Source organism: Tachysurus vachellii, chromosome 20 (assembly GCF_030014155.1).
Source record: "Tachysurus vachellii isolate PV-2020 chromosome 20, HZAU_Pvac_v1, whole genome shotgun sequence".
In the NCBI taxonomy this organism is placed as follows: Eukaryota; Metazoa; Chordata; class Actinopteri; order Siluriformes; family Bagridae; genus Tachysurus; species Tachysurus vachellii.
In genome coordinates this window covers 6,400,207-6,410,555 of record NC_083479.1, presented here as the reverse complement: position 1 = coordinate 6,410,555, position 10,349 = coordinate 6,400,207, and the positions used below count along the sequence as shown (strand labels likewise).

The 10,349-nt window shown below is 40.1% G+C and overlaps 1 protein-coding gene across 1 annotated transcript; it reads left to right on the top strand.

The window, feature by feature from the left end:
* Nucleotides 1-2,149: 2,149 nt before the first annotated feature.
* On the top strand, nt 2,150-9,576 carry LOC132863118 (metal transporter CNNM3). Its single transcript, XM_060895716.1, has 8 exons — nt 2,150-3,783; nt 4,178-4,321; nt 4,414-4,572; nt 5,364-5,533; nt 7,505-7,601; nt 7,713-7,843; nt 8,622-8,748; nt 9,066-9,576. Exons 1-8 carry the CDS (start codon nt 2,415-2,417, stop codon nt 9,113-9,115), a joined length of 2,247 nt encoding a protein of 748 aa, XP_060751699.1. The 5' UTR covers nt 2,150-2,414; the 3' UTR covers nt 9,116-9,576.
* Nucleotides 9,577-10,349: the final 773 nt, after the last annotated feature.

The window sequence follows — 10,349 nt, the reverse complement described above, 5'->3', positions numbered from 1 at the left end:
TCTCCTTAAAGCAATGTGTACATAGCATTTCATAAGGACTGCTAGGATGTTCTGATGAACATGACAATAAATCTGAGACATCTATTTCTCTATAAAAATCTGCTCTCTTGTTTATTAAGCATCAGAAATAACTTGTGTTGTTCCTAAACAATATTAATGCAGCATTTTTGAATACAGGTGGTCAGTCCTTTAAGAACTGTTGAAGGAAATATATTCTGCGAGTGTTATCTTGCCACCTTTGACACATTAGTAGATAATAGGCACTTTGACCTATTGTGTAATATTTCTGAATTATTACATGTGGAGTTATTTTGAATGGGTACGTTTGATGTAAGGGTGACAAGAGCATCAACAGAAATAACGTTTAGGATACAACTGTTTTCAGTAATGGCTGATGGACTCCAAATATTACTCTTTTTTTTTTTTTAAATTGTTGTTTACTACTATGATTATGTCTAGCTTTTTAGAGGTCACTTATTACAATAATACATGTGAAATATTTGCTTTTATATATGATTTTTCCTGATACATACACACGTATTTCTTATGTGTCAAAAAAACTACTTTTGGGTATGTTGCATGTGTAGATTGAATTCGATTCATGCTAATAGTACAGATTTAACTTTTATATTCACATGTAAGAGTGTATTTGACTGGCTGACATTTTTCGTAAATTTTTTTTTAATGTTAGATTTAATCCCACTTACATTTTGGTCAGCAATGACATTTCTACTTATTATAGTGTAAATTACATGGTCAGATCTGTTGGCTAACAAAAATAACAATTTTGAACATAACAGGGCTGACATTAACTCCTCATGTGGTGAAACACCTGGAAGAACAAGGTATTAAGACTGTAAAGGTCACATGCAATATTTATGAACGTATGAAGTAGGGTATGTGATTTAAAATTGAATAGATAAAATTTCAGTTTTTAAATTTTTTTTAAAAACTAGCGTCTAATCGTTCAGTCTGCTGGGGAAAATTAGGTGCTTGTATACAACCGTTTGATGAGTCATGTGGTTCCTGTATAGCAGCCATTCAACCTGTGTTTTTTTTCCCCATAGGAATGAAATTTGGAAATTCATAAAGACTTAATTGTATTTGCTACAGATATGCAAAACCCACTTATACTTACTAGTCATAAGTTTTGTTTTTTTTTTTGTTCCATCTTCATCAAGTTGGTGGCCCAGGAAATTGCTCAGGAAAGTGTCAAAAACATGTTAAGATTTCTGAATAGTAACATAAAGGCTGCCACTCTGGTAAGATCTGATTTACTCAGATGGCTGTAACTTATGTTCCTTTGTATACACTTGAATGAGCTTTGATAGACATCTTCAGAACAAAGTCCTGAGAAGTTCTGCTGAGATACGGGCATGGCCACCGATAGGGGTAGGGCTAAGTCCGACTGAGCCGAAACCTTGTATTCTTCACCTTTATCCTAATTTAAGTGAATTGTTAACGATGGCCTGATTGCTCTTCATCAGCCAATCAGCTTTCAGCAGGTACTTCATAAGGTCCCAAAACTTGAGCAATAAGTCTCTCTAGGGATCCACAACATAATGATGCGTTCATCATACAAGTATATGTTGTGTAAAATAAGGTGGACAGAAAATAGTTTTCCCTCCTGATTTATTCACTTATGCACAAAAAAAAGAGAGACTTTTAGAACTTTAGCCATGTCCTCTGTTACAAATGAACAGATCTGATCTTCAGATGTTATGAATATCTAACAACATAAATGTTTTTTATTTATAATTAATTTATAATAATCACTAACTGTTGGGGCTTAATTTCTCAAACAGATATAAAGCATGATCAGATGGACAAACCTTAAGACAGACGTTATATTCAGAGCTTAATTCCCCCCCTGCGCGCGCGCACACACACAGGTATTTCTTACCTGTCAAAAAAAACTACTTTTGGATATGTTGCATGTGTAGATTTTATTCGATTCATGCTAATAGTACAGATTTAACTTTTATATTCACGTGTAAGAGTGAATATCTCACACACAAACACACACACCCCTCTGTGTTTATTCAACATTACCTAACACGCCGTTGTGGGCGTGGCTTCCCCTTTCTCGTATGTTTATTGGTCGCATACAGTCTTCTATTCTCATTGGTCCGTAAACAACTTAACGTAGTTCCGCTAAAAAAACAAAACAAAAAAAACAACGGTCTTCTTCATTCCAACCACGAGCCCAGAGGATACAAAGCACTTTTTTATTGTTTTGGTTGATGGTTTTGTTTTGTTTTTCTCTTTTGGGGCGCTACTGATCCAATATGGCGGCACGAGCAAGGACGTTTCTGTCGTTGTTTTCTATGGCAACGAGAAAAAAAGTGCTAGGCGGCTAGTTCGACTAAGCTGTCATATGATTAGCGACTAGAACCGAACTGCCCGATTCCAATATGGTGGTTGGGTCGGTGGAAGTATTTGTCTTACTAACGATATCGTCGGCTTGCTGGTTCGGACCTGGCGTGTGGAGCCAAAACACCTCGCCGCTGGTCTTCGGCCTGCGACTGGAGGAAGCTACCGAGCGAGTGTACATGCGCGAGCGCGTCCTGACTGCAGCGCGTGGCTCCACGTTTAAGCTTCGGTTGTTCGGTTCGTACTTGCTGAACGGGACCTCGGGGCCGTGGGTCGCGTTCGCTCAAGTGGATGCAACTGTCGCTGATGACGCGTGTAACCTAGAGACATTGCGCAATGCCTCTGATTTCCAAGTGAGCGGAAAGTTTAAAGCGGATGACGAAAACGAGGGCTTAATAACAGTCCGAACCGAAGACACGAGCATCTCTGATGAGGCAGAGGATGAAACGCCTCCGGTTTTTCACTGCTTGTGCGTGTTCAATGGGGAAAAGTGGCAGTCAGCGGCCCTGGATAGGTTCCGTGTAAAAGACCCGGATCTGCCACCTGAATGGATCCCAGCATGGGGTCTGGCTATAATTATTATCTTAGGAGTTCTCATATGTTCACTGATACGATGCCTGAATCTAAGTTTGCTTTGGCTCGACCCTCTGGAGCTTTATGTGCTACACAGCTGTGGCTCAGAAGATGAGAGACGCCTGGCGAAGCGTTTGGAGCCAGTTCGGAGGAGAGGAAACTTTCTTTTGTGTTCCCTTCTGTTTTTGTGTTCCTTAGGCCACTCTGTGCTTGGTGTGATCTTCTACCGTACCGTCGGATCCATCCTTCCAGCTGCCTTTGCATGTGCCGCACTCATATTCCTGGTCGCAGAGTTGTTGCCCCATATCATAAGCTCAGGTTATGGCTTCTATCTTGCCCCGGGTCTAGTATGGCTGGCCCAGTGCTGTCTGATCATCACATGCCCCCTGTCCTGCCCCTTAGGGCTCTTTTTGGATTTGACACTTAAGCGTGATGTGAGCACTTGTGGAGTGCGTGAGAAGGTGATGGAGCTGATCCGCGCAAATGTCAATGATCCATACAGCGAGTTTGTCAAGGAGGAGTTCCGCCGTGGGACTCTCAGGAGCAAGACGGTGGAGGACATCCTGACGCCACTGAAGGACTGCTTCATGCTACCCTCCACGGCTGTGCTGGACTTTAACACTATGTCCGAGATCATGCAGTGCGGATACACACGTGTGCCTGTGTATGAGGAGGAGCGCTCCAACATTGTGGAGATCCTGTATGTCAAGGACCTGGCCTTGGTGGACCCTGCTGACTGCACGCCCATGACCACCATCACCAAGTTCTACAACCACCCGCTTCATTTTGTCTTCAATGACACCAAGCTGGACGCCATGCTCGAGGAGTTTAAGAAAGGTGATTTTTTTTCAAGTCACGCTCTTAAAGTCTAGGATGTTGCATGTTTATCTAGGCAACAGGTTCCCAGCCTTGGTACTGGGGTACAATCTTTTCTAACACACACACACACGATCTTCTACTTTCCTTTATCTAGTTTTAGAGGAAGGAAAATACTAAACAGTTAAAGGGTTAGAGACCTGTGATCTATGTCATTAAAGATGATAATCTGGTAGTCATGCATCCATGTAACTGTACAGTAAATCTGAAGTTAAGTAAAATTCTGATCAATTCTATTGAATGATGTTTATCTTCAAGCTGGTTCCACCAGTCACACTGACTAAATGAATTTGCAAAGAAAACCAATGATTCTTTGTGTAGCACTCCACTCATGACACTGTCTTGCTTTTACCAGGAAACTCACATCTGGCCATAGTGCAGAGGGTGAATAATGAGGGAGAAGGAGACCCCTTCTATGAGGTGCTGGGTCTGGTCACCCTCGAAGATGTGATCGAAGAGATCATCAAATCGGAGATCCTAGATGAGTCCGATGGCTATAGTGAGTATCTGGGTTGTTACCTTGTATCTGAGGTCTAATGTTGTAATGCATTACATCTAAGACTTGTTTTTTCCCCCCTTGTTCTCCCACAGTGAATATGAAAGTGAAGCGTCCTCATCCTCAATTGGAGATGCCTTTGGAGCCCCGTGCGGTACAGGAGGAGTTCTCTCTCTTTAAGCTCCCTGAAGGCGAGGCAAAGATCCGCACATCTCCTCAGCTTCTACTTGCTACACACCGCTTTCTCTCCAGAGGTCTGAACATTGTATTTTTATTCCTTTTTTTTTTTTTTTTTTTCTTTTATCATCTATGTGCTGCACAACTCTGTTCTGCGACTATTTTAACAAACTGCCTTTAAAATCTCACGAGCAGTCTGAAAGTTTGAAATTTCTCATGTTGTTCAAAATGAGTAGATGTGAGCTGCTAAACTGCGTCACAGGACTGAGTTCCAGTGCTGCAGAAAAGCAATGTGCTAATCATTTACTCAGAGCCAACTCCATGTTCTATGAACTTGAGTAATTTTGTGTGTGTGTGTGTGTGTGTGTATTTCTGTGGAATGAGTATTATGAGTTTATTTTCAGCTCTACCTGGCCCCTTAGGCTAAGTATTATGTGGAACGTTTGTAAATGTTGACTGATACTTATTTTTTTCTTCAGTAAGGGAAGGTTTAATATTATTCTTTATTATCATTGATTATTTTAGTATTCACAATTTTTTTTTCCCCCCGAAAAAACATTTGAGTTAGTCGGACTTTACTGAATCAGTGCTTAGCAGGTCATCTGTACAAATCTATACTAGAAGCCATAGACATGTATGTACATGTATGCAAACAAAGCTGTCTCTTCTCTTAGTCATAGTCTGCTTAAGACACACGTGTGAAAGTATAACTTTACCTCTTGAGTGACTTTTACTTTCTGACTTTCAGAGTAGTTTTTATGCTGGTTTTTGTTTCTTAAGTGTTGCATCTTTATGGAAGATATTGAACCTAGTTTTTACTTCCATGATTTCATACTGTTCTTTTTTTTTTCATGTATCTCTCTCACAGAAGTGGAGCATTTCTGTCCACAGCGCGTGTCAGAAAAAGTCTTGTTTCATCTCTTACGGCATCCCAGCGTCAATCAAGAAGTAAAGTTTGACCCAAGCAACAAAATGAGTCCTGATCACTACCTCTATACACGTAATCATCCGGTGGACTACTTCATTCTGTTGCTGCAGGTGAGCCGGGCATTGCCACATCTCCAGTGAGAGATATCAAAACCAAAGCCTGTGTATATAAGTTAGAGCTCCAGTATGCCCAGTACGGCACAGACCTCGGATCCAGAACATGTGCAGTTATTAGAGCCTTAGCAGTGGGTCGGCTGCTCTCACACACACACACATAAATGAGCACTTCAGCGTTGAATTACCTATAGGGCAAATTAAAAAAGCCCTTTCGTTAACTCAAATCGGCTCGTTATTAATTACTACGTAAAATTCTCAACCTTAGTCATGGCGTTTTCACAGGTCTGTTGATTTTACATCAGAAACAGAAGGAGCTTTATTGTCAAGCATTTGCCATGAAATGATAGAGCTTTATGCTAAGACTGAGCTGATGTTTCATAACTATCTGACACTAAGCATTGAAATAATGTAAATACAAGTACTGGATGTAAATTGTAACTGAAAATATATTGATAAACAACATATAGATTCCTCTTAATATTTCTACGACATATAAGAAAAGCTTATTTTCTCTGTTTATGAGACACATTAATCTGATGTGAAAATATGTATTATAAATTATGTAAATTATTCCTAAACTAAACCTTAAACTAGAAATTTGCCCTGGGTTTCATTTGCTAGTATTGGAATGGGTGGAGTTAATAACGTTTACTGCAGTCGGCCACTAGGGGGCCTCGGAGACAACGTGCATTACCGTATATGTGTTTACTGGCCTGTTGAAATAAGCTTATTATGTGCAAAGCCACTTATATGGTTTTAAAGTTTCTGAGTTTTCTTTTTGTCATTTATAGTTGTAAACATGAGCTGTAATGCTTCAGTGAGCTACTTTAAACACATGTAAGAAGAAACAAAGACACAAAGGCTTGAGTTGTGTGGGCAAAAACACAGCAAGCGCTCTCTCTCTCTCTCTCTCCCTGTACACGTAGCGTCTACCTGCTAATTGTCTACATGCCGGTCTTGTCTTCCTGATGCTGAGCGCCTTCACCACTGATTACAGCAGGCTAAACAATGACAAATATGATGCTTGCACCTGAGGGAGTGACGGCAGGGAAAAGGGCCACCTGAGTTGCTTTTTAAACTTGCACTAGCATGTGTAGTATATAAGAAGTCTTTTAGTACAATAGGGAAACAATTCTTTACCGAGACACTGAGTTCGAAAATATAAAGGAACCGCGGCGATGCAAACAAAACTTGCAAAACAAAGAGTAGAAAACAAGTTGCATGACAATGAGAAAGTCAGCGAAGTCATTTGAGTGAGTAGCTTGAGCAGATTTTAACACGCAGTTAGCATTCACCTTCACCTGGTTATAGTATTAACAGGTCATTTACACTCTCAGCGGTATAATGAAGTTAAGTAATAATTCTTATGTCGTTTTAACTTGAGATGACTAGATATCCTCAATCAGCTCTGTGCCATATAACTTTCAGTTACAACTGAACCCCTTTTCTCTATTTAGTTTAAGGTTATGTCTAGATTGCTGTCGAATAAATATTTGAAACAACTTTTTTTTTCTGTCTGTCCTGTTGCGAGCATATATTTCTAAGATTATATAAGATCATATATTTGTAGTTATTAACTATTAAACATTTATTAACACATTTTCTGTTTGTACAATAAAATATGTTTTAATATCAATCTAAACACAGCGCTCGAGATAAAGAAAAGTGTGCACTGTTTTCTCTGCTGCAGTTCATGTCCTCCGTCACAGGACAGTGGAACCAGCCGAGATACTGTAAATACTGGCAGGAAGGCGAGAAAGGTTATGACCAGGATGATGTGTGAGAATTACACACAAACAAGAGAGAAAAAAGCACAAGAGTTTCTTGTGTTTTTTGTTATTGCTAATGAAACAAATGTGGGGTTGCAACTGAACTGCCAGGAACGAAATCACAGAAATCAAAGTATAGATGCACAAATGATTGAGAATTAATTTTTTGTGTTCTGATGATCGCTCTTGTATGTAGGGGCGTGTGGAAGTGGAGATTGGAAAAGAGGGTCTAAAGTTTGAGAACGGAGCCTTCACCTACTACGGGGTGTCAGCGCTGACTTTACCTTCCTCTGGTATGGTTCTGTTTGATTGAGGTTGAATTTGAATCCCCTGTCTGCACAGCTCGGTTGTAGCTAATGGTAAGATTTGTTGGCAAATATATAATCCATGTATTTTCCTTCTAGTACATCAGTCTCCAGTGTCCACACAGCATCGCTCCCCGAGAGACACGTTTGAGCTGGGGGAAGCTACAAGCTCGTCCAGTTACTGTCCTGACTACACAGTCCGAGCCCTCACAGACCTACAGCTTATCAGGGTGAGACACATCCCTTAAACTCAACTATGTATTATTCCTGAATCCTGCATCAACTATGCAGCATTCCATGAATATTCATGTGAATCTGATTTTGGTAAACCACCTTGCTGTGGTGTTGTTGGCACAGATTGCAGTTTAATAAATGCTGCAGATCGTAGAACACGATTACAGATTAATTCCATCGGGGATGTTTTGTGGTTGGCCAAATTTTCCACAACATAATGACATTAAATATACAGCCGGTCTAAATAATCGAAGAAACGATCAACCGAGAAATCGAAATCAGTGTTTTGCAGTGACCCTGGATTTGAACACCACTGATACCTTGTGGTGTAAATTGAAGAAGGCGTCTACCTCAAATTCTTAAGAAAATGTTCTGCATGAACGAGCGTCTAACATTTTATTTACAAACGCCTCACTTTTTGTTCGAAGTGTTTGCGTGTTCTAGAAACTTCTAGAAACTCTCATGTAATTTTAATTGGTTTCCCTGTGGTACAGTGGTGGCTCAAGTGTTTAAGGCTCTGGGTTGTTGATCGGAGGATCGAGGTTAAAACCCCAGCACTGCCAAGCTGCCACTGTTGGGCCCTTGAGCAAGGCCCTTAACCCTCTCTGCTCCAGTATCATGGATGACGCTGTGCTCTGACCACAACCTCCAAATTTGGGATATGTAAAGAAAGAATTTCAATGTGTATGTGACAGAATAAAGGCTTCTCTTCTTCTTCTTCCACCCTTTGTATAAAAATGCCTGTCACATGGTTTTCCTGCTCATTTCACACAGGTAACCCGCTTGCAGTACCTCAACGCCTTGATGGCATCTCGGGTAGCACAGAGCCCTGATCCTCCCGAGATTAAGATCCTTCCGAACAGCCAGACCAAACTCCTAAACGAGAAGAACGTCACCCAAGGTACAGAGCTCTGACTGCAGGCCCGGACACAATCACCGTAACATTTGGTAATGGACAGTAGTGCAAGCAGTGCAAAACGTTTCACTTTTAAACAACACCTCAGTAGAGCTCCCAAAATTGTAGGCCCAGTGACTGTGAAGCCAAGGAAATCTCATTTTCTAGAAATCTCTGTCTCATTTAGAGTGAAATATCACACGTGTCTTACGTTCTGATACATGACGTCATTGTAAGGAAACTGCTCGACTTTCTGTTTTATTTATATTAATTACATTTTTTTCCTTATTTTTGCTCCATTTTCTCTTCGATGGCAACCCTAGACTTTTCTCTTTACTTTTCCTTCTTTGATGCAATTGACAACTACAGTTAAGTGTCTGGAGGTAAAGGCATGTTCTTTGCTTAGCATGTGTTTGTGTGTGTGAAGCATCATTTCCCTTCACTCCCGCACATCATTCTGCTTAGGATATGACATTTTATTTGATTGCCACATACATTATGACAATCAAATCCTTCCTCACCCTTTAGTGAGGAAAACCTTTCACCCTGATCATGTTTTGCAGCTAATGTTTGCATGTAGTACAAATGAATTGCATCGTCTTTGTGAATTGATGCTTCTCCAACCGAGATCTATAAGTTGGTGTATTCCCCAGTTTTAGACGCCCCTTCAGCTCTTACGACTCCAGAATTATTGACACCCCCCAAGCACAAAAATGGGTGACGCTATTTGTATAAAATCTTTGAATAAATATTAATTATAGGTTGCCAGTCAGTTTTAAAACCAGTGTTTTGCAGAAATCTTTCACTGCTTAATAAACGATTGTTGCCATAAAACAGTATTGTTTCTATATCAAATATTCTATGTTCCTCTTTGCCTCCCTCGTGCCATTGAAGTGTTCCAATACTTCTGGAGCTGACCATTTGTCCATTTGTACCTTGTGTATGTGCTTTTCCACTTTACTACTCTGATGTTCTTGTGTGCAATGGATTGAATTAGGGGTCAAGCACTGAACGACATTGTTGTTGTTGTTATTGTTATTATTACTATAATTAATTAATTATTAATTCTAATAATTATTATTATTACTCTTCTTTTGGTTCTGTAATAGAACTGTAATGAAACTATGAAATTCAGTAGCGCTGTATTTACATTTATGGCGTTTGGCAGACGGCCTTGTCCAGAGCGACTTACATTTTATCTCATTTTTATACACATAAGCAATTGAGGGTTAAGGGCCTTTCTCAGGGGCCATGCATCTAAACCTATTACAACCTCGGTGTGCAGAAAAGCATCTCAGACAAATCATAGCACCTTGAGGTGAATGGGCTACAACAACAAGACCAGACGTGCTTCTGCTCCTGTCAGCTATTAACAGGAGTCTTGAAGCTATCATGGGTACAGACACACACAGTTGGACTCTGGACAGTTAAATACTGGGAAAAGTGATATTTTTTTCCCCAATTAATCTTTAAGTGAGTTTGTGCCTATGAATGCAAAGTTCTTCGGTCTGCAGACCCTCTGCTTTTTGTTAAAATCTCTGTAGATCTGCACTTTCTTAAATTCTGGTACAAACAGCCATGCTACAGTTTTTTTTGTTGTTTTTTTT

Bases quoted from the DNA above. Each gene is read 5' to 3' on its own strand.
- LOC132863118 (XM_060895716.1), top strand. From the start codon at position 2,415: ATGGTGGTTGGGTCGGTGGAAGTATTTGTCTTACTAACGATATCGTCG. The intron at 4,573-5,363 runs GTCTGAACATTG...TCTCTCTCACAG, and splicing joins ACACCGCTTTCTCTCCAGAG to AAGTGGAGCATTTCTGTCCA. The intron at 8,749-9,065 runs GTACAGAGCTCT...TGGCAACCCTAG, and splicing joins CGAGAAGAACGTCACCCAAG to ACTTTTCTCTTTACTTTTCC.